The sequence below is a fragment of the Mastomys coucha genome, unplaced genomic scaffold (assembly GCF_008632895.1).
Source record: "Mastomys coucha isolate ucsf_1 unplaced genomic scaffold, UCSF_Mcou_1 pScaffold11, whole genome shotgun sequence".
Lineage (NCBI taxonomy): Eukaryota > Metazoa > Chordata > Mammalia > Rodentia > Muridae > Mastomys > Mastomys coucha.
Genome location: NW_022196893.1, coordinates 16847488 through 16871162, shown reverse-complemented (window position 1 = coordinate 16871162; position 23675 = coordinate 16847488). Strand labels below are relative to the sequence as shown.

The following is a 23675-nucleotide window of genomic DNA, read 5'->3' as shown; positions in this document are numbered from 1 at the left end:
TGTCCTGACTGCAGTACTGGTGAGCCACTGTGTGTCCTGACTGCAGTGCTGCTGAGTCAGTGTGTGTCTTGACTGCAATGCTGATGAATTTATGGGGAAGAGGGAATATAAAAATTCTTTGTTTGCTAGAGGCAGTGGGTATGGTAAGTGGTTTACAGGGCCCAGATCCTGGCATGTCATTAACCAAGCAAATGACAATGGACAACTTGTTGCAGGACCTCCTGACCCTCTAGGAGCTGGTCTGTGACTGTAGGGAATTAAGGCCTGTGGCAGGAGGGACAGGACACAGTTCCCAGTGCAGGTGGCAGGCTTCTCCTGAAGCAGCAGTAACCCTAGAAGTCCATCCTATGCCTAAGTGCAATAATTTGTACAGTAATTATTCAACTTGTATATTGAAGGACACAGGTAACTGTCTTGTGTGTGTGTTTGAGTGTGTGTGTCTGTATGACTCTGTCTGTCTGTCTTCTGTAACAAGGAACATTATGCACATCTCTTTTGGGCAGGAAGCCCTAGGTGGTACTCCCAGACCCTGTTTGACCCCGGCTGACTCAAACCCCTCCTGTGACCCCAAGAACTTCCTCTGCACTCCATCATGTCAGGTCTAGATGATGCGCAGGACCCAGTGAGTCAAGGCTTGTGCTGGTTAGCTTTTTGCCAACAAACTAGAGTCAGTGGGGGAAGAGAGAGAACCTCAGCTGAGAAAAACGTTCTCGGCAGATGGGGTTGTAGGTAATTCTGTGGGCATTTTCACAATTCATGATCGATGCGGGAGGGCCCAGCCCACTATGGGCAGTACCACACTAAGCAGGTGTCTTGGGCTATATAAAACACAAGCTGAGAGAGAGCCTTGGAGAGCCAGCCAGAAAGCAGCATTTCTCCACAGCCTCTGGGACTCACTTAATTCTTGCCAGGGTGTTGCACAGGGATACTTGTGTGCAGTCCTGTGTGTGGGTACCACTGTAGAGCGTGGAGGCTCAGACTCTGGGCAGGGCTAGTTTTCACAATGGGCTGAGCTGGGCGGCGCTTTGGGGCATGGAGGTTTACAGTTCTTGCAATGTGGAAGCCACAGAAAAAAATGGATTTCCTACTATAGTCAAGAGTGCTCCAGTGTCACCCTGTCTCATCATGGAGTTGAGGACAGTCATGGGCCCCTGTACTCCTTGGGGTCTAAGCAGTTGGAAGGGGCACCTGCCCAAGAGTGGGTGCTCAGGCTTCCCCTCTGGCTTCTTAGCAAATACTTGGCAGTGCTAAGTGAGACTCCCTTCTCCTGGAACAGAGGGTGGGAAAGCCTCGCTTGAGTTAATAAGTAAACACACTGTGGTCAGCAGGCGTGGTGCCCCTCATGCCATTGAGGTGGGAAGAAATGGCCTCAATGTAATTACCAGCCAGGTTGCTTGGCTATAAAGATCGGAGGAACTGGGGACAGCAGCCATATGTTGGTTTAAGATACAGAACAATTGATGTGTTGGAGCAGCGGGTCGCCTCAGAACATATCACACTAGGCCCAAACAGTTCCACGTGTAAGAGGTTTAATTGAGAGGGGGTGGGGGTAGTGGCGCAGAAAGAGAGGAGAGAGGAAGGGAGGGAGGGAGAGAGAGAGAGAGAGAGAGAGAGAGAGAGAGAGAGAGGGAGAGAGGGAGAGAGAGATGGAGGAAATGTTCCTCCGTGTATATATATGGGTTGTGACGTAGCAGCCACAGGTAAAGGTGGGAGGTGAGCCCAATGGATTCTGGGAATATGATGGCTGTTGCCCTGGCAACAGGTCTGTGGACCCGCCCATGTATCACCACAGGCTTTGGATGTCCTGATGCTAACAACAATGAAAGTGTACTTATACAATCCCAGGGATGGAGAAAACGGAAAGTGAGCACAAAGAAGCTTGACACTGCCAATCCCATCAGTGTTTATAACCAGCAATGGAAGGGGCTAGCCTGGCTGTGGGCGTGGCCATCCAGCGGTGGGCGTGGTCATGTTGGCCATGGGCGTGGCCAGCCGACTATAGGCGTGGCTGCTGTGGCCCTGGCTAACCTACCTCTGTCTTGCCCCTTGGCTCTGAGTGATGCTTGCTAACAGAATCCCACTCACTGATGTTCTGAAGAAAACGGTTTCTGCAAGATTTGCTGTGTGGAGCTGGGATGGGTTGTTCGTTTCTTCTGTGACCCATGGCCAGTCCCACGTGACATCGCCCAACTCCTCAGGCCCCGGGCAGAATCCTGACTCAAGTGTGAATCAAGTCTCAAGTGTGAGACTTCCATGGAAGTCTCCAGCTCAGGCGTGCACATGGGTATACTGCATATACCTCTTCAGGCACACGGTTCATGGGCACCTGGAACCAACCTGTGAGTGGGCTGTGTACCCGGGGACTCTAAGGCAGAGCGCATGGGCCTCTGAGTGGGACTGTCATTCCCAGACTGCCCCCATATTCCTGAGAGGCTGAGAGGGTAGGGCACAGGTTTGCTGTGTATCTCTCAGTTCTATCTGGAAGATTAGTTTATACTGTAACTAGTCTATCACAGCATAGATCCCAGTCCCTGTCACCCACCTGTTGCCCTTCCATGCAACTGAAGGGAGATCAGGAGTAGTCATCTTCCATACCTCCCACATGCATCCCGGGTTTCCTCCCAACAGCCCACCTAGCCTCCCTAGCCTCCCTCATCTCCCACTAGCATTCCTCTCTCTCATTCCTCCCCGCCATGATACTTCCTACCAGATCACTGTGTGGCTCATCTGCCCCCGGCAGGCTGAGGCTGTCTTCAGGGCACCACTGTAAGGCCTCCTCTTGGCATCCTGACACCTCACCTGGCACACACAGTGCTGCAGATATTTGTTGAATTAATGAGTGATGACATTTTTAATTAGAGTTCCTTTGAGTTTAGGTTGCAGATTAGAATCTTCCAAGACTTTACGCCAGATAATTTTTAATTGTGAACGAGTGTACCTGTAGTCAGCGGCAGTAATTATGGAGCAAAGGTAACCCACGGTTTTCAAGACCCTAGGGGAGTTCTTGAGAGGGGAATCCAATTTGTCTCTGCTAAATCTTCCGTTATCCACTTCGTAAGAGAGTATCAGGCATTAACCTCTTCTATCTGTTCAAACTCAGGCTACAGGTGCTGCTGGAGGGGTTTGCAAGCTCATGTGGTGTGCGTGGGTGCAAGTCTGGGGGTACAGGCTAGAGACCATGAGCCCAGAGGCTCAGCAAGGGACTGCACAGTCAAAGGGACTTCCCAGAGCCAGATGGAACAGGGATGACCTCTCAGACCTCCTGGAGCAGAAAGAAGCAGGCAAGCAAGGGTGAGGGACAGGAGAGATCACCTTCTGGTATGCGACTGCAGATAGCATTAGAGCCCTGGAGAAATTTAGAGTTGATGATGGGGTGTCACTTAAAATGTCAGAGTCGCAAGCAAAACAAAACAAGCCAAAGCGCTGCCCATAGTTGGCTCTCAGAAGCCGCAGATGGCCCCTCTGCTTCATCCTGCGCGTTCTCGCCTCAAAGGCTGGGGTTGTAGCGGTAGTTGTAGCTGGGAGAGCAGAGGGGCCCTAGGGCAGTGCCACACGCACCAGCCCACGTAGGTGAATGTGCAAGAAGAGCCTTGCTGGCCATCTGTCTTCGAGCCACCCAGACTCTCTGGAGCAGTAGCAGTGTGCAGAGGCATCAGGGTTAGGGTGAGCCGTGGACGGGGACAAACCGACTGCCAGACCGAGCTGTGCTCCTTGGTTGCTATGCTCCCTCGGCTCCTCAATTCCTGCTAATGAGCTGGGTGAAGCTGCTGAGCGATATGGGCACTCTGCCCACCCCAGCCGCCAGCCCACACAAGGGGGTCCAAGTCCGTGCTTTGGATCTTCGCGCTGGCTGACCTCAAAATAGGCCCATCTCATTAGTTTCATGAGGAAGGAGCCCCGTGGCAACAAAGACTAGGGAGAGGACCCAGAAACCCCTGTGACATGGAGCTTGTCTAGAGGCAGGACCAGTTTGAGGTGGGAAAGGGCTTTTGTTCCTGCCTTTGAATACCGGAGACTAATTCCACCATCTGGTGGAGGCGAAAGAAGCTGGGACGACGTACATTAGAATACTTGGCCATAGAAAGCCGGTCATGCCTCCCTAAAGACATATAGTATGTTAGAACTCACACTTTACCGCTCGCTTGAAGAGCCCCATTCAAGGGGGTGGGGGTGGGGCACCGACCTCTTATTCCTTCCACCATCTGCAGTTAACAATCTAAAGCGACTTGTGTACCACCCTTCAAATGCCATGTTAAATCAGCCTTTTGAAATTTAGGCCTGGAATTTTGTTAACAAATATTTAACTAGGGGGAACCCCCCCCCCAAAAAACTCTGAAGTTGCAGGTTGTGAGGCAGACTCAGGACCAGCCTTTGATCTGTTCCCCAGAAAGAAAGACCTATGTAGGCCCCCTCTGTCACCTGGAGTGTCCCCGGTGGTGGAGGAGGCCCTGTGTATACTTGGTCCCCCTGGCATCTGATGAAGTGTCTGTGAGTGTCCCCTCTAGTACCTCTCAGAGCTGTGGTGACTTGACTACTAGGGTGCATGACAAGCTGAGGGCTTTCAGGTGTGTCCTGGGCTGCTGGCTCTGGCTCTGGGGGGATGGAGCCAGACCTGTGAGGGTGGGAGTTAGGGCTTAAAATAGTCTCTCAGGAGTATTTGCATTTCAAAACAGCTCAGTAAAAGTATTCTGGAAGTTCTTAAGTGGCCAAGAGCTTGGGGCCAGGAGGGATAGCTGCTCCCTATCCCTAGTAGATGCTGCAGAAGATCCGTCCCTATAGGATGATGGGGCCTGAGCTCTAGGGAATGATCCTGTCCTCTGCAGGTCGTATGGGGGCTGAATGGCCAAGCTGATGGGCTGTGTGCAAGTTGTGGTTCCTGATGTCTTCACTTTTAAAGCTAGCTCCTGGCAACTTCTGCTTGTCTCTTCCTTTGGTCTTCTGGGGTAAGGGGTGTGGGCAGTGCCCTTGTAGGTGGTTCTAGGAACCAGGATGCCCTGTGTTGAAGTAACTGCTCCTTGTACTCACCTGGCTGTGGTACCTGGCGCTGTGGGTGCCGGTCACCTTTGCGGTTGCTCTTCTGCTTGTAGATAGGTACCCGGTTGGTGCAGCAAAGCCCACAGCTTCCTGCACATATTACAGTTGTACACCGGTGATTACTTCCTCTTTAGGAAGTGGTTAGAGTAAGACAGCTAAAGAGCCACCTGGAGACTGACAGGCCTCACTGCACATGACAGATGTGTTCATCTGTTGGGTGTGTTCCCAAGCTCAGTCCCCGAGCACAGTGAGCCTCTGTGCGTCCTATGAACCTCATCCTCAGGGTAGCATCTGCTTTATGCACATCACTGGGCTGTTGGAGGATGAGAGGCGGTCACAGAAACTGGGCAGTCCTCAGAAAAGCCAAGCCTCTAGATTTGGCTGATGTGTAAACTGAGGCACCAGCGGGCTTTCGATAAGATGCGGAGAGGAAGCTGGGTCGTGATAACATTCTTCAAAAAAACATCCCACACCCACAGACCCACTTCCTCCAGTCAGGTCCTATCTTCTGTGGCTCCTCCCATCTCCTGTGGCTCCCCCTACCTCCTGTGGACCCTCTAGCCCCTGTGGCTCCTCCCACCCTCATAGCTCCTCTCACCCCATGGCTCCTCCCACCTACTTTGGCTCCTCTAGCCCCTGTGGCTCCTCCTACCCTCATGGCTCCTCCCACCTTCCAGTAGTTCATTTAGTATGAATCCATCAATGAGTTAATGTATTGATGAGGTCAGACCCCTCATGAACCAGTTGGGCACCAAACCTTCAACACATGAGCTTCATGACTTCATGACTTCAGAACTCTCCACAGATTTCAGAGGAAGGATTTGGGGCCTATCTTGGTGGCTGTGTCATGAGTAGCAGGCTGCCTACAGGCGCTTGAGGGATTCTTCTAATTTTGGGGGAATCTGAACTCAGGCCATACCAGGACATGTGAGGGTGTTTGTTTGAGAAAGGGTTTCTTTGCATAGCCTTGGCTGTTCCGGAACTCACTTTGTAGAACAGGCTGGCCTTGAACTCACAGAGATCCTCCTGCCTCTGTCTCTGAAGTGTTGGGGTTAAAAACATGCACCACCACCACCGATGGACGGGCAGGGTATGTGGTTTTGATGCAGAGAAGAGAAGCATTTTGGACTGGACGGTAGGAAGCAGAGCTGGGGGTTAACAATGATATCCCAATACAGACTTTAAGCAGGGGAAGATAAGAGAAAGAGAGATAGATACTGACGGGACTTAGGAAGGGTGTGGAAGCAGGGTTCTCCCGGAGAGAGCCAATTTACTAAAGCACGTGTGGGTATGGACTCCTCAGGAGTTGCAATTAAGTGTCTAAGCCATCTGTACCATTTCGATGGCTCTCAAGTTACAGTTCAGAGGTTGCTAAGAAACCTCCCCTTCCCCCTCCCCCTCCCTTTTTTTTTTTTTTTTTTTAATATAAGTGCGACCATAGGGTGGCCTTAGAGGTGCCTGCGAAGGAATCATAATCTGATGAGGTAAACCAGGAGCCACTCAGGCTGCATGAGGGGCTTCTTAGAAAACTGCAGGGTGACAGCTGGCGGGGGGGGGGGGGGGGGGCGCAGGGAGAAAGGCTTCTGAGAAGCTGTTAATTGTGCTGGTGTGCTTCCTTGCCACCGTTTCCAGGGTCAAGGGCTCATTTCTCAGGTCCCTAGAGCTCAGCCTGTCTTTCTATCCTCAATGGAAGACGAGCATAGCTGGGTTAGTTAGAAGCCAGGAATGTTCCAAAGTCTAAAGCCCTAGGCCAGAGCAGGCTGCTTCCCTGTGGGACAGAATGCAGTCAGCAAGGGAGGGGAGGGGTGCTGTGGGGAGGGGAGGGGTGAGGCGGAGTGTTGTCTAAAAGCTCTCCTCTTTGCTGTTCATTGCCCTCTTGAGTTGGTGGCATGTCTGGGGCTGGAGAACATATGGCTGTCCGCTGGCAAGTGCTCAGGGCACCTTGTTATGCCGGATGGCGTCATCTGGCTTAGAACCAGGCGCTTACTTAAGCCCTCATTGTTGGTTAATCTTTGCCTGGGGGAGCTTCACCCATTTTACTAGGAGGAGGTAGGAAGGTGGCTGGCTGTGGCAGGGAGGAGTGAAGTGAAGCTGGTTCCCCTCCACCCCCCACTGGTCCAGCCAGTGTCACCTTTGGGGCCCAACTGGCAGAGGGAACCCCAGACAGTGCTGCCAGGAGATATTGAGGCCCCACTTGGGTGGGGCTGGCAGGATCTGGGACACTAAGCCAGGAGCCCCCAGCCTGGCTGCTTCCTAGGCTCTGGGTGCTCTGAGAGCCCAAGGTAGAAGAAGAAGCGAGATAGCTCATGTTGTTTCCCAGAGCCGGGTGGTTGGTTGCTGGGTACAATTCTGCCCCCACAGACATTGGACAATGGAAACGATTTTGGTTGTGATAACCCAGGGAGAGGCGTGGGTACTCTCGCCTGGGTAGAAGCCAGGTACACTTTGCAACGTCCTGCAGTTACTGGGTCCCTAGTGTCAGCCCTGCCCTTTGAAGGCATCATTTGATGTCCCCCAAAAGGGAGGTTAGGGGTCAGACTTTGGGTCCTATGCAGAAGAATCAGTGCACATTGTTCATGAGCACTGGAGATAAAGCAGGTGGGGACCATATAAGGTTCCCCACCTGACTCTCCTTGTGATCCTAACCGAAGCCTTGGCCTGGCTTCCCTGTGGGCACGGGCGCACCTGCCTATGGGTTTCTTGCACAATGTCTGTATGAGCTCCATAAACAGATGGTGGTGGCCTTGGCTCTGTGTGAGCGGTAACTCAGCATTCCTACTGCCAGTGGGTTTGGTAACCCGGTGGTTAGCAGGTGGCTACCCAGCTCTTGAAAAAGAAGGTATCCTTGTTGCTTACAATAAGCCTTTTTATCTCCTGACTTCCTCCTCCATCTGGGTCTTAAGGACGTCATTTAAGGAAGTTTTGGGTAATCTCATACTTAAAGCAATCTGCATTCAAAATCATAACTGTGACTTCTTTTAAAAAAAGCTTTTCAAAAGGGCTGGAGAAATGACTCAGCGGTTAAGAGCACCAACTGCTCTTCCAGAGGTCCTGAGTTCAATTCTCAGCAACCACGTGGTGGCTCCCAACCATCTGTATTGGAAACTGATGCCCTCTTCTGGTGTGTCTGAAGACAGTGACAGTGTACCCACATATATGAAATGAATATGGCTGGAGCAAGAAGGGCTGGAGTGATCAGGGGGCTGGGGGAAAAAAAGCCTTTCAAAAATAGACATGAAGGGGCTGGAGGGATTACTTAGGGGTTGAATGCAGATGGCTCTTGTAGAGAAGAACTCAAGCCATCCGTAACCCAGGTCCAGAGGACCTAATGCCCTCTTTTAGCCTCTGTAGGCACCTGCACTCATGCACATATATTCAAACACACATACAACCTAAGTTAAATAGGAAGAAAAATATGAGTCTGAGTATGCTGCTGCATTTATAATCTAGTACTTGTGGGTGAGAGACTGGAAAATCTGGAGTTCAGCGTCATTCTTTGCTACACAGCAAGTTCAAGCCCAGGTTGGGCTGCGTGAGATCCTGCCTCAAAAACAAAACAGGATGGAGGGATGGTTCAGTGGTTAGGAACCCTGGCTGCTCTTGCAGAGGACCCAGGTTCAGTTCCCAGCACCCACATAGTGGCTCACAGCCATCTCTAACTCCAGTTTCAGGAGATCCAGTGCCATTTCCTGGCCTCTGTAGGCACTACGTGCAAGATATATGAACATATATTCAGGCAAAACGCCGTATACATAAAATAAAAATAACCTAAAAAAAAATCTGTTCAAGTTTTTTAAAACTTAAAAAAAACCCCTGAGTTGTACAAATTCACACGAGGTAAAATAAACCATTTAAAATGAGTCCTGCAGCTGCAGGTGATGTCTCTGTCCAGCCCCAAAATGTTTCTGTCATCAGAGACCTGTGGCTTTAGCCCATCCTTCCCTGTCTCTCCTCTCTTGCTCTTGCCTCTGTGGCGATGCCCGTCTGGGTATCTTCTGCGGCTGACATGTTACGTTTAGAAGGCCAGTTTTGAGCTGGGTCTTCACTGTAGGACATTCGGGACTTTGCCCTGTTCCTGCTTGGAGCTTCACTGGATGGACCCCACTGTGCTTTTCCATTCATGATGATGGCCATTTCTATCCGTCGTGCTGGGTGCCTTTGGGATGAACATTCCCCCATGCATTGGGTGTCTGTGTGTTTTCAGTTTCTTTAAATCACACATTAGAATGGGTTATATGTTAATATATGTTAATTCTGTGTTTGACCTTTTGAGGAACCAACCCTTGCTACATTCATAAATGTTCTTTTTCTCCATAAGAATGTTCCTGCTGGTATCTTAAGCCGACAGCACCTGTGACTGGGGTCATACTGGCTACTGTGGGGTAGGGATTTCAGGCATTAAACAGCCATAATGAATCTCTATTCGTGTGTGTGTGTGTGTGCGCGCACATGTATATGTGCAAGTGTGTGTGCATGTGTGCATGTATGCATGTACACGTGTATGTGCAGGGATATGTATACATGCACACGTGTGTGTATGCATGCATGTACACACATCTGTATGTGCAAGTGTGTGCATGTGTGTATGCATGCATGTACACATATATGTATATGTACAGGTATATGCATGTGTGTATATACATGCATGTACATACATGTGTATGTGCAGGTGTGTGTGTTCATGTGCACGTGGAAGCCAGAGAATGACATCAAATGTCTTCCTCAACTATCCTTCATGAAATTCCCCAATTCTGCTAGGCTGGTTGGTCACTGAACCCCAGGGGCCCTCCTTGCACACTGCCACACCTGGCTTTTTACCTGGATGCTGGGGATCCAGACTCAGACTTCAAACCTGCACAGCTTGTGTTTTGTAGACTGAGTCACCTTCTCAGCCCCAAGCTGAGTTTTTAATTGATTAAATGATGGTTCCACCTTTTGAATTAGATGCTGCCTTCCACCTTGGGGCGGAGCCCTGCTCTAAATGTAAAGCCAGAAAGAGCATTCCTTCCTCCCTCATTTTCCCTCCCTCCCTTTTTTCCTTCTTCCTTCCTTCCTTCTTTCCCTTTCTTCTTTCTCCATCCTTCTCTCCCTCCCTTTTTGATGCAGGATCTCACTCTGTATCTGTGATTGAGCTGGTACTCACTGTGAAGGCCAGGGGGCCTCTGAACTCATAGCATCCTTTTGCCTCCTCAGATAGAACATAGCAGATGCCAAGTTCTAGAAGAGCATTTCTAGAGCATCCATGTTGAAGGCTATGTGGTTTTATGGCATATAATCAGTGTGGGAGCCACGAGGAGGGGTTCAGGTATCGGTCTCGTTTCTCTTTCCCTCCCCCTCTAGTTATTCCTTTTTAGTGATAAACTTTACTTGACTTAAGCCCAGCCACTTTGACCATTTCCCCATTACGTTTATGTGAATGTGTATGTATGTGAGATTGGTGCACACATGGATGTGCACGCAGGAGGTCAGAGGACTACTTATAGGAGTCACTTACAGGAGTCATTTCTTTCCTCCCATCACATAGGTCCTGGGGTTCCACCTGGGGTTGTCAGCCTCGGTGGTGAGCATCGTTACCTACTGAGTCATATCTTCAACCATGCTGTAACCATTTCTGAGTGGATGGCTTGAGGATATTTCGTTCACTGCCACTGCTCTGTGGCCAGCACAGTGTCCGTCCACCCCTGGAACACGTCTTCAGGGTGTCACATACCAGCTGTCAATGTAAAACTCAAGCCCCCAGGCTGCCAACCCAGCAACCTCCATCTACTGTCCGTCTCTCTGAATTTGGCCTCTTTGGGACCTCATTGCTGGTGGACTTATGCTGGCTTTGACTGCCAAGGCTGCGGACTGCTGGGGTCTCCATAGCAACAGTGTGGTTCTCCACCTTCCTAATGCTGTGACCCTTTAATACAGGTCTTCATGTTGTGGTGATCCCCAACCATAAAGTTATTCTCATTGCTCCTTCATAACTGTGATTTTGTCTCTGTTATGAATTGTAATGTAAATATCTGACATGCAGAATATCTGATATGTGATCCCTAAGGGGGGGTCACACACCCACAAGTTGAGAACCTATGAAGTTTCTTCATTTCTTGTGCTATTGGAAGTTGTCTTTTCTAGATGATGCAATGTCTTTCTTGAGTCCTCCTATACTATTTCCAGAGGTGGTGTTTCTTCTCTGGGTTGGTTTTTTTTGTTTGTTTGTTTGGTTTTGTTTTTGTTTTTTTGAGACAGGGTTTCTCTGTATAGCCCTGGCTGTCCTGGAACTCACTCTGTAGACCAGGCTGGTCTTGAACCACTAGCCTCTGCCTCCCAAGTGCTGGGATTAAAGGCATGCACCACCACTGCCCAGCTTCTTCTCTGGGTCTTATGAAAGGGTAATTCTTTGACATTTACAGTGTGAAGAGATTAAGAGTAGGAGGAGATACCAGGTGACCATGTCTTGGAAACCAGATGAGCATGGAGAGGAGTGGGTGTTTTGTTTCGATGAGTGGATTTGAGGCTACGATGTTTCAGGCGCTCACCACAGTGCCCCCTCCTAGCTGACTGATTCCAAGCCAGGCTAAAATCTTGCTTGGTATAGGAGGAGGGATCTGCTACTGGTGAATCACAGACTATACCTACTGGGGGAGCCTAGCAGCCTGGGTACCGACTGGGATTCTCCTGGAAGTTATAGGTTGGAGGTCTCTTCACAGGGTGTTTGTGGGTTTGTTCAGAGCTGTGGCAGCAGGGAACAATGTCTGCATGCACAGACATAGGCTGGAGTCTGCCTTCTGTTCCTGACTTCTCCCAGCACCCCACTGAGGCCAGGCACCATCAGGCTCAACTCCCTTAGCAGATATGCCAAGGCTTAGACTTGGGACAGCTGACCTGGTTCTCTGTGGACCAAACCAGAGGTCAGGATGGGTGGGTGGCAGGTTGTCAGCTCCCAAGCCTGGGCCATCATTGAACTTTTCTAAAAGTCCTCTCTGGCACTAATTTTCAGATGATTGCCCAATAAAGAAGGCAGTAACTGCTTGGTATTTTGCTGCCTTCATGTTCCCAAGAGAGGTTGAATGTGTGAGGCCCATATTAGCTGTCTGTGGCCTGCCATGCGCTCAGACCAGCTAGAGTTGTGGGCTCCAGTCCAGGTTGTGGCTGGAGACTCTCAGGGTGCAGGAGATACAGTCACTGCACCTTGGCAGGTGGCAGTTTAGCCTCTTGAAGTCCACATCCCGTGCTTTGGGTAACTGTGCCATCAAGCCTAAGATTGTCATGTCTCTGGGTGGATATAAGCTTATGACTACCGCTAGATTCTAAGGGATGGGGCAGCCTACAGGAACTCTCATCCCTGACATCTGCAGAAGGTTCAGAGGACTGGAGTCAGATAGGCCTTCCTGGAAGACCAGGAGTCACCTTTGTCCCATGACAAGTCATTGTCCTTATGGACACTAGGTGTAGGGTATTATAAACCCTGTCATTCCCTGTGAGCCTGAGTGTGTGTTCTCATGTTCAAATAAGAGGAATTGCCTCCACAGGTGTGGTGTTCTGGAGGTGGGAGTTAAGGCTAGAAAGGAGAGGCGTACTTCTGGGCCCTAGACTCTTGGGCAAGCAGATGTTTGCTGACCAGCTGCCTGGCAGCTGCCTGGGGCTAGGCCAGAGAGAGGTCACTCACAGCAGGGAGATGGCAGATGGCCTGATGGACACTGGTGCTCAGACCTGGCTGTTTCCTCTCAATGACACAGGTTGTGGTGACGGTAGTGGTGACAGTGACATTAGTGACCTCCTAGGACTAGGGTATAAGCGGAGCCTGAAGACATTTTAAGTTAACAAGAGTGTGTTAAGAGACTCTGAGTAGTGAGTGCTTATGGGGCCAGGATTCTACGGCTGGAATAGATTTCCCTGAGAAGTGTGACTGGAGCCAGGAGTCAGACTCCGGGCACTTGAAAGTGTGTGTGGAGATGGGAGACGTCAGGCTCTAGCAGTGGGAGATTGAGTTCTGGCTGCCTGGGATTTGGTGCAAAGATTCAGTGGGACCAGTCAGAGAGAGACCCCTGTGCGGAGACCCCTTCTCCATCTTCAACAGGACAGCAGTGGAAAAAGAGGACACGGGTTCCAAACAAGATGGGGCTCTAAATGTGAGTGAATGGGAGGAGGGGATCAGGAGAGAGACCAGTGAAGGCAGGACCCAGCTGGGGATGGGAGGAAGGGTTACAGGCTCTGTCCTCTGGTCCCCTGGCAACGGATGCAGCTGCAGACCCCTGTGGTACCCTGTGGGTTGGCTGCAAGGTGAGCATGAGATCTTTCCAGGATAGAGTCAGAGCAGGTGTCTTGGCACCAGTGTGGGGAACTATTCCTACTGCCTCAGGTCTCCATCCTGAGGCTGGGGTTGTAGAGAGGGGTGGGGGCACTATTGCTCCTCACAAAGGGAACAGAAGCATTGTTCTCACTGCCACCATTACCACACCACCTAAGCCTCTTCTACTTCCCTAAGAGCTTCTGTCACCTTGTCCGCACCCCCCCCCCCACATTCAGCTTTTGTTTGAGGGGGTGAGGAGGCAGCTAAAACAAAACTTGGAGTGCCCTCAGGGCAGAAGCCAAACACCACCTGCTGTCTAGCCTCCCTCTGAACTGGGAAGCCTCCCCCCGCCCCCACCTGGCCCCCAGTCTCCAGGGAGAGTCACAGCTCTCAGGGCTTTAAGCCCATAGAGTCCTGGAGAACACAGGAACTGGGGACAGGAGTGTAGCAGCTGGCTGTGATCTGCTGATGGCAGCAGTGGCTCTCCTTAAGTATGAAGGCCATGACAGTTTAGAGATAGAAAGGGGGATGAGATGCCATAGTAAGTGTGGGTAGATGGCACTGGCTTCTACTCAAGTCTCGGTGAATTGTCTGCCAGCCTCTGTTGTCTAATAGGTTAGAAACTAACCTATCCTACTCCTGGTCTCCAGTGGGCAGGACTGAGATCTTCTTGCCGGCTCTGCCATCCACCCTACCCACCATCAGTGGGACCTATCAGTCCAACAGTAGGAGTGGCTCAGCTCGGCATACTTGGCTTTCTGTGCTGTACTGTCCTCATTTGAGGAGGCCAATGAAGAGACCTTTATGAACCTGTCCACACTGCTAAGGACTCATCCCTGGGGTTACTCCCTATTGCCTGCCTCCCATCAAAATCACACAAGGCCTGCAGCAGCCAGGGGACTTCCGTCTCCTGCCTTTGTGGTCTTTGTCCCCCTATGACCCCACGTTCTCATGTGGTCCATACTAAATAATGGAGTGCCCTAGTCCAGTGACTGGTGTCCCCAAACTAGGTCCCATGCTGTAGTCCTTTGTAACCCATGCTAGTTTCAAACTCACGATAATCCTACTGCCTCAGTCTCCCAGTCTTCCCTGAGGTTGTGGGGAACCATAGGAACTGCAGTACTCAGCCCACCTAGGATTCTGGAGTTTGGTCTCGGAATGAAGCAGCTAATTGTGCTGTTGTTAGACACTTGGTCACAGCTGTGTCACAGCACTTTGAGGACAGGGACCCTCCTCTTCCCTCTCACTTCCCAGGCTTTCCTGACACTTTTTTCTTCATTGCACGTCCACTTCAGGGAAGCAACCTCCATCCCTCCTGGTGATGGCTGCTCTGCCTCTCACCCTCAGTGACATCATCTGCGCTGGGTTTCAAAGCCGTGGCTCTGATCCCAGCTCCCATTCCATACTGGAAGGGCTTTAGGTCATAAAGAGCTACCTTTGTCATCGGGATGCAGTCATGGATGCAGTATACCCCCCTCCATTTTCTTGCCACTGCCCCTCACCCATGTCAGAGGATCAGGCAACAGCCTCTACACCTCACTATGGAGACTTCTTCCGGGTATTGAGAGGCCCTGCTGGCAGCCTGGTGCTCTGCCTCCTTCCTGTAGTGTGAGGCAGTGGGTGACCTCTGAGAAAGTGGTGGATGCTGAAGCACTGGGCTGCTTGAGGATGCTGAAGCACTGGGCTGCTTGAGGGTGCTGAAGCATCGGACTGCTTGAGGGTGCTGAAGCATTGGGCTTGAGGATGCTGAAGCATCGGGCTGCTTGAGGGTGCTGAAGCATCGGGCTGCTTGAGGATGCTGAAGCATCGGGCTGCTTGAGGGTGCTGAAGCATTGGGCTTGAGGATGCTGAAGCATCGGGCTGCTTGAGGGTGCTGAAGCATCGGGCTGCTTGAGGGTGCTGAAGCATCGGGCTTGAGGGTGCTGAAGCATCGGGCTGCTTGAGGGTGCTGAAGCATCGGGCTTGAGGGTGCTGAAGCATTGGGCTGCTTGAGGATGCTGAAGCATCGGGCCGCTTTAGGGTGCTGCAAAGCCAATGGCGGCTGTGGTGGGTTCCCGTACTGTTCTCACATAGAGGGAAAAAGCCTTTAGCTCTGGTCTACAGAGCTGTATAAGCCCAGAGCTTTCCAAAGTTGATCATCCTGACCCAACATACCCAACCTGGCTGCAAAATAAGCAGGAGAACTTATGGAGAAGCAAGATAGCTCTCTGTATCTGTGCCTTCAAAATCACTCAAACCATCAGGACCTGGTGCACAGAGAGCCTGAGACACAGCCACAGCCCAGAGGGTCTGTGCCGAATGTCACCTGGGGTTCTGAGTGAGGACCTAGACAGGAGAAGGACAATGGGTCAAAACACAGGGAACCTGAGGGAAGTGTGGTTAGTAGGCACCGAGATAGTCCGTGAATGATGACAGCTGTACCCCACTAATTTAGTGGTGTGGTTAATGAGAGTGGGCATGATGCCTCTCTCCATACATTTTAAGCAAATCTGCAGCCACTCTAGAATAGAATTTATTTAAAATCAGTGGCACAGATAGGAATGGCAGGTCAAGTTCTCTGGACTCCCGAGCAGTGACACACACAGGGTCTTGTTTTATCTTGTGTAAAAAGGGATTGTTTGCTCCCTTCTGCTGCTGTGTTATCTAGATCTGCCCTGTTCGCTGGTTTCTAACCCTATCTGTTTTCACCGTGTGGCGTTCCATCTCAGGGTGGCCTGTCCTTCATTTCAGTGGTGGCCTTGGTGACAGGCATTTAGATTTGTGTTCCCAAAGCTTTAGTGTGGCGTTCCATCTCAGGGTGGCCTGTCCTTCATTTCAGTGGTGGCCTTGGTGACAGGCATTTAGATTTGCGTCCCTAAATGTTTTAGTAAGTTGTAGGTTGGCTCAGAAACCCAAGCCAGACCACCAAAACCACACAAACCTCTGGCTTACAGACTTGGAGACGTTAACATCAGGGCAAGCTGTAGGCACGGCTATGCTTCTAGCCTATCAGTATCCAGAGCTGTTTCTGTGGTTGTATTTGCTTTGTCTCTGAGTGAGGAGTGCTGCCTCTAGGCTGTGGCTCATCGCACTGGTATGTTCTGTGCTGTGCCTCTTTGAGCGGCCCCTGGGAAGGTGGAGGCTTGGAGTCCCCTTTCACAGTGGGTCAGGATAGCCCAATCAATCCACTATAAGAAAAGAGGCTTTTGCCGGGCAGTGGTGGTGCATCCCTTTAATCCCAGTGCTTGGGAGGCAGAGGCAGGTGGATTTCTGGAGGCCAGCCTGGTCTACAGAGTGAGTTCCAGGACAGCTAGGGCTACACAGAGAAACCCTGTCTCGAAAAACCAAAAAGAAAGAAAGAAAGAGAGAAAGGAAGCTTTTAACTTAAGATCATATGACCTTTAACATTCTACGCCAGGACAAACAGATCCCTGTGTGGTTAAGGAATGTATTGAAACAGCTGCCACCAGGAAGCAAGCACTGTCCCAGTCAAATGACTGTGACAAAATCAAATCAGCTACAAAAACATACCTCAGTGGAAAGCGGTCTCTGTGCGGTGTTTGTGAGTGTGTCAGTGCTGGAGTGGAGGAGCCAGTAGGCTCCTTGCTCTCTGTCCTCCTCTTTCATCCACACTTGCTTATCCAGAAAATTCTGAGGACTGGGGAATGATCTAGAAGCCATCAATGCACACAATACTTATAGGGACACAACCCAAGAGTTCTTGATACTTAGGGACTCTCAGGCATCAACAGTTGGAATGTGTGGGATTGTGGCCACTTCTGAGCAGGAGCAAGAGCAGGAATGTGGGGATGGAGGGGTGTTCAGCATGGAGACCCTGGGAGGATGCTTGGTGTGGATGCTGTCCGTGAGGGACTGGAAGAGTCAGAGGGTTCACAGAGTGGAGAGGGTCCTCAGTGAGGTGAGCGAGCGGAGACCTGGGTGGCGAAGGGACAGCCAGTGGATAATGACGAATGCAGTACTCCAGATGAAAACTGAAGGCATACATTAAACCCCTGAAGTGGATTGAGGGATTGTAAGATGTCAAGAAGTATTCATATGGTGATCAGGAGGGACCATGGACACAGATTGTGAAGTACCATAAGTGGAGTTCAGGGCATGGATTTCTATTCTAGATGTCATTAGCAGCCACAGGGAAATGGGGTGATGGAGCCGGATTATAAGACATCCACTGTGACAGGTGTGAGGATGCTGGTAGAGAGAAACCAAGGCAGGCAGATATGGAGATGTATGAACCCTATATGTAGCCTAGTGATATCCCTGGGTTATAATCAGGCTTTTAAAAAATTTAATTTTGAGGGACTGGAGAGATGGCTCAGCAGTTAAGAGCACTGACTGCTCTTCCAAAGGTCCTGAATTCAAACCCCAGCAACCACATGGTGACTCACAACCACCTGTAATGGGATCTGATGCCCTCTTCTGGTGTGTTTGAAGACAACTACAGTGTACTCACATACATAAACTTTTTTGAAAGCTTTTTTAATTTTAACTTTGTTAAATACACTTAAATTATCATCTTAATCATTTAAAGAACACCTCCCAGTGTCTCTAAGAATGTTCACATTCTGTTGAAAAATTTTTTTTTGTGTGTGGATGGTTTCTGCATGTGCATATGTGCACCACATGTGTGCCTGGCGCTCACAAGGCCAGACGGAGGTGTAAAATTCCTCCCAGAGTGGAATTATAGATGGTTGTGAGTCACGGTGCTGGGAAGTAAATCCACGTCTTTTGCAAGAGTGGATGGTGCTTTTGATACTGACCCGTTTGTCTAACCTCATCATATTTTCTTTAATTGAAAAAAATATTTGTGCAGGGTGTTGGTGGTACACGCCTTTAATCCCAGCACTCAGGAGGCAGAGGCAGGTGGATCTCTTGAGTTCGAAGCCAGCCTGGTCTACAGAATGAGTTCCAGGGCAGCCAGAACTATACAGAGAAAACCTGTGTCTAAAAACAACTAAAACCCAGCCAGCCAAACAAACAAACAACAACAAAAACCTATCACAAGTCCACCCTCTATCGACCTGACATCGAAACATATCACTTTAAAGCCCCTTCCCCACAGGCTCATGGCCATCTATCTTATAATGCAAAATACATTCAGTACAACTTCAAAAATCCCCACAGTCTTGGACTGTACCATTCCAAAGTGGAAGTGGAGAGTCTCTTTTGAGATGCAGATCATCCCTTAACCATGATCTCCCCAGACAGTCAAGAAGCAAGTTATATACTTCTAATAGATAACAGTACAGAGTAAGCAATCTGTTCCAGAAGGGAAGGATGGAGGCACAGCAGGGAACGATCAGACTAAAGCAGAACTGAAGTCCGGTGGGGGAAAACTCCGAATCCCTCAACTCACGGCTAGCTTATCCGTCTAATAATGGAATCACCCAGGGTCCAAAGGGCTAAGGTGGCCCTGCATCGCCAACTCTGCTGTCTGCAGCACACATAACCCACTCCATGCCTATAGTTCTCCTCGGTGGGCATCCGTGGTTCTGTCATTTCTAACATCTTAGGGCCTTTGTTGCAATTTATGCTTCATCCTTGTGGCCTCGTGCATAGCATCCTAGAGCCTCCTTGTGTGGACTCCAGCTCTGCCACATGTTCCCTGGCCTCAGGCAGGCACTTTCTGGAGCCATGGCTAAAGTCTCTGTGACCTCTTCTATCTTGTCCCTTTTATGCCTGTAAAACTAGTACTGTGGAGACAGACGATGCTGCAAAGTTCTGCTTCCAGCCTGGGACTGGGCTTGGCTCTCTTGGACTATAGTTACATTGGCCTTTGTGCAATGACCAATTCAAAGTATACAGTCTATCGTGGGGTCTGGGGGAGAGTATGGCAGTGGTGTGGAGGGGCAGACAGTCCTATTGCATTGGCAGTTATGAAGCAGATGCAGATGAAACTCTTAGTTACCCTTGTAAAACAGTGTCTATCCAGCATTCTTGCATGCTGGCTGTGTAAGGATACAAGTGGATAAGGCTCAGATACGTAAAGCCACGATATGGCACACTGGGTGGGGTTGTTTCCTGGTGGCACCAGTGTTAATCTGCTATGGTGGGGTTTGAGTTGAGTGGGGGGATAATGGGAAGAAGAGTTGTAGTGAGGAGAGGGGATGTTGGGGACAGGGTTTCTGGGAGGGTACAGTGAAGATCCCTGGTCTTATGTGGTGCAGTGAAATCTAATGAACTGGGAAGTCCCTGAGTGCTAGGGGGCTGAATCGGCATGGTCTCTGGAATACCCTGTTCTGTGGTTTGCAGCCACTGAGGTTTCCCTAAGAAAAGGGCACGTTGGGAGCTGTGGTAGGGATGCAGAGTATGTCAGAAGTGTTAGCAGGAGAATGGGGTGCATAGGAGGAAGTCAGGGGTGGGGAGTGAGAATGGGGGTACCCAGGCTGGCTTCTCCTTGCAGAGTACATCTAAGGCTATTCTCAGTGGGGTTCTAGGAGCCTTTACTGTCTTGGGCATCCTACTGACAACAGGTCTCCTTGTGTCCCATAGATGGTATCCACAGCGTCACAGCTCTCTGCACTCTGCGCGTGACCATCATTACAGATGACATGCTGACCAACAGCATCACTGTCCGCCTAGAGAACATGTCGCAGGAGAAGTTCCTGTCCCCGCTGCTGTCCCTCTTTGTAGAAGGGGTGGCCACAGTACTGTCCACCACCAAGGATGACATCTTCGTCTTCAACATCCAGAACGACACAGACGTCAGCTCCAACATCCTGAACGTGACTTTCTCGGCACTGCTCCCTGGTGGCACCCGTGGCCGGTTCTTCCCATCAGAGGACCTGCAGGAGCAGATCTACCTGAACAGGACACTGCTGACCACTATCTCTGCCCAGCGCGTGCTGCCCTTCGATGACAACATCTGCCTGAGGGAGCCCTGCGAGAACTACATGAAGTGTGTGTCCGTGCTCAGGTTCGACAGTTCGGCTCCCTTCATTAGTTCCACCACAGTGCTGTTCCGGCCTATCCATCCCATCACGGGCCTGCGCTGTCGCTGCCCACCAGGCTTTACCGGGGACTATTGTGAGACTGAAATTGACCTTTGCTACTCCAATCCGTGTGGGGCCAATGGCAGGTGCCGGAGCCGAGAGGGTGGCTACACTTGTGAGTGTTTCGAGGACTTCACTGGTAAGTGTCTGGAGCCCGTGGGATAGGCTGCCCGGAGCTGGGCTCTGCTTTGCACAGAGGCTCACAACGTACTTGAGAGGTGTGAGGGTTTCTCGTGAGTTCCCAGTGACCTGACGTAAGAGGACAGGTCCTGGACTCATGTGCTGTCTCCATTAAGGTCTCTTTGGTCAGCAGTTTCCTTGCTGCCGGTCTCCCAGTCCTCATTCACCTTCTGGGGGACCTGTGTCTCCCACTTTGTGAGGACTTTAGGAGGGGGCTGTCTAGGTGAGACACACTTCTGATACCCAAATGCAGATACCATGTATGCACCTAAGGGAATTCTGTTGTTTGGAGACAGGGTCTGGCTCCAAAGCCGAGCCTGGCTCCAAAATCATAGCAAAGTCCTCCTGCCTTAGCTAGTTGTGAGCAGATTTAAAGTTAAAGCTCTTTATTCCAGATTTGCAGTTTAATTGGTTAGTGCCAAACTGTGCAGTTAGGGTAAAAATTCTGAGCCTTCAACTTCCTCGGCCCTGAAAGATGTCAGTTTTGGTCATGCCTTGTTGGTGCGAAGACTAGTTCACCTCCCTCCGCCCCTGAAGATACTCTTAGCTCAGCATGTCCTGACCAGTCTTGAAGATCAGCCTCTCTGACTGTCGCTGATGGTCACTTTAAAAAAATGAAGAGGCAAGCCGGGAGGTGGTGGCACATGCCTTTAATCCCAGCACTTGGGAGGTAGGCGGATTTCTGAGTTCAAGGCCAGCCTGGTCTACAGAATGAGTTCCAGGACAGCCAGGGCTACACAGAGAAACCCTGTCTCAAAAAAAAAAAAAAAAAAAAAAAAAAAAAAAAAAAAAAAAGAACAAGAAGAAGAGGCAGCCGACGAGAACAGTATAAAAATACCATTGTGAACTCCCAGATCTCATTTTGGTCTTTGATCCCCTATTATGTACAGTTTCAACCCACTCAGAAAACCAGTTCCCAGTAAGTTCCATGCTGAACAGATCGTCTTTCTGGAAGGTTCCCTGACTTAGGAACTGGATTTGTTCTGGAGGTGACTTAGAGATCCTTCTGTCTTTAGGACATCAGTGTGAACATCCAAGGAATCTCTCCCTCTAGTGTGGGAATCTTATCTGCACACAGCACACGTTTGTTTTGTTCATCTTGAGGTCTGTAGGTATTAGCAGGAGTGTGGGGAGCAGGAGAAGAGAAAAGACTGAGGGGCAGTGAGCAGAGAGAGAAAAAAGTGGGTATCTGTGGCTCTGTACATCCAGAGAGGAGGGACAGTCACTTGGAGAACGTTCATAGCCTGTGAGAAGGGATGCCAGGGTGGCCTGCCAGCATGTCAGCATCTCAAGTTGGTTATTGTCTGGAAATGTAGAGGAGGGAGAAGGACGTTCGGCTGCCCACCTCTCTACTGTTCCCCTCCCTGTCTGTGGCTGCCTGCCAACAGGATGCGGGCAGTTCTTCCTGCTGTCTGGCAAGTGTTGATCCCCGATTCCTGCCTCTCAGGTGCCTGGTGGTGAACAGGAAGGCAGAGGTCTAGGAGGTACCCTGGTGGACGGTGTGCACTGGAAGTGCTAGACAAAGTGTGTGTGTGTGAGTGAGAGAGTGTGTGTTTGTGGTGTGTGTGTGTGTGTGTGTGTGAGTGAGAGAATATGTGTTTGTGGTGTGTGTGTGTGTGAGTGTGAGTGTGTGTGTGAGTGTGTGTGTGGTGTGTGTGAGTGTATGTGTGTGTGAGTGTGTGTGTTTGTGGTGTGTGTGAGTGTATGTGTGTGTGTTTGTGGTGTGTGTGAGTGTGTGTGTGGTGTGTGTGAGTGTATGTGTGTGTGAGTGTGTGTGTTTGTGGTATGTGTTTGTGGTGTGTGTTTGTGGTGTGTGTGAGTGTGTTTGTGTGTGTGTGAGTGTGTGTTTGTGTGTGTGTGTGTATGTGGCATGTGTGTGTTTGTGGTGTGTATGTGTGTGTGTGTGTGTGTTTGTGGTGTGTGTGGTGTGCATGTGTGTGTGCGAGTGTGTGTAGGGACTCCCTTCCTCAGCCTCTCCTCCTTGCTCTGGGTTTAGCCAAGTCTAAACCCAATAAACAAGCACTACCTCCAGGACACACAGGTAGCCATGCCCCCACCTCCCTTCCTAACACCTGTCCTCTATCCAGAGGCTTCAGCTGGCATCTCTTTGGCAGTGTCTTGTAAGACCAGCTGCATGGTTGGCTCCGTCCTGACCGAGAAGCATGGGGGAGCTGGCTTGTTCCCCAGTCCCTCCCTGTGAGATGGCCCTATGTGGGAATCTTTGTCGACTTTCTTGCTTCAGACAGAGCAGCTGAGGCTGCTGTTGCAGGGAGGATGGGTATTTTTCAGGGAGTGAACAGTGCCCATCTAACTGAGCACCTGATGCAGACATTTACAGAGTGCTGTATGCCAGACCAATGTTCAGCCAAGCATTACCTTATCTGTGTGAGCAAGTGATCCAGGTCGCATCTTGTATTCTCTTTAGTTGATATTTAGAACCCTTCCGTCTTTCCTCATCAGCATGGGGCGTGTAACGGCCTCTGCATCAGGCTTCATCCCTGGGGCTACCATAGCTGACCTATTAAAGATATGAAGGGTATGATGTGACCATGCTGGCGCAGGTCAGTGAGGCCACTGGGGATCTGTGGACCCTCCGCTCCCCTGAAATGACAGTGGACCCATTGGGTGCAGTCAACTGACTTCTGAGGTGCTCAGATTTCCTCTTCATCAGCACAGTCATTTCTAGAAGGATGATAAAGGGACAGTGGGCACATCTGTCATCTCAGGGAGATGTGACTAGCAAGAGGCTAATTTGATTCTCTCCCGGTACTGAAAGCATCATGCTATTTCCCTAGAGATAAAACTAATTAAGGCTGATTACTTATCCCCGATCCTCCTCTTCCCCTCTCCTCCATTTCTTGTCTTTGAAGCCCTTGCTTTTCTCCATGGAGGTAATTGTGCTCATTTATTCTCGATGAAAGCAGTGCTGTCGTCAGACAGCTTTAATGTCTTGCTTCTCAGTAAGCCGAGCTCGAGCTCTAGGCCTCCTCTTGGCGGGGTTGGAATTGGCCCAACCGTGCTGGGAGCCCTCGACTTCCTGTGTTGCAGGACAGGAGGCTCCGGAGGGGTCGACAGAAGGAAGGCATCATTACATTTCAGGAAAAGCTCTCTGAATTCACCAGGAGATGTAGTCCGGATAGCTCTCCTGAGTTTCTTTTTTTTCTTTTCTTTCTTTTTTTTTTTTTTTTTTTTTT

At 50.3% G+C, this 23675-nt stretch overlaps 1 protein-coding gene and 1 long non-coding RNA gene across 4 annotated transcripts in view; one reads left to right on the top strand and one right to left on the bottom strand.

Moving 5' to 3' along the window:
* The window catches only part of Celsr1 (cadherin EGF LAG seven-pass G-type receptor 1), a 134169-nt gene that overhangs the window by 36492 nt on the left and 74002 nt on the right, over positions 1-23675 (top strand). For all 3 annotated transcript variants that reach the window (XM_031352103.1, XM_031352111.1, XM_031352095.1), the window contains exon 2: positions 19802-20440. In XM_031352103.1, the coding sequence (XP_031207963.1) occupies positions 19802-20440 (639 nt within the window). The remainder of the gene's footprint in view (positions 1-19801; positions 20441-23675) is intronic.
* The window catches only part of LOC116077528, an 8835-nt gene continuing 6496 nt past the window's right edge, over positions 21337-23675 (bottom strand). Inside the window, exons 2-3 of the long non-coding RNA XR_004113263.1 lie at positions 22858-22999; positions 21337-21785 (exon numbers count right to left, since the gene is read on the bottom strand). This is a non-coding gene — a long non-coding RNA (uncharacterized LOC116077528). The remainder of the gene's footprint in view (positions 21786-22857; positions 23000-23675) is intronic.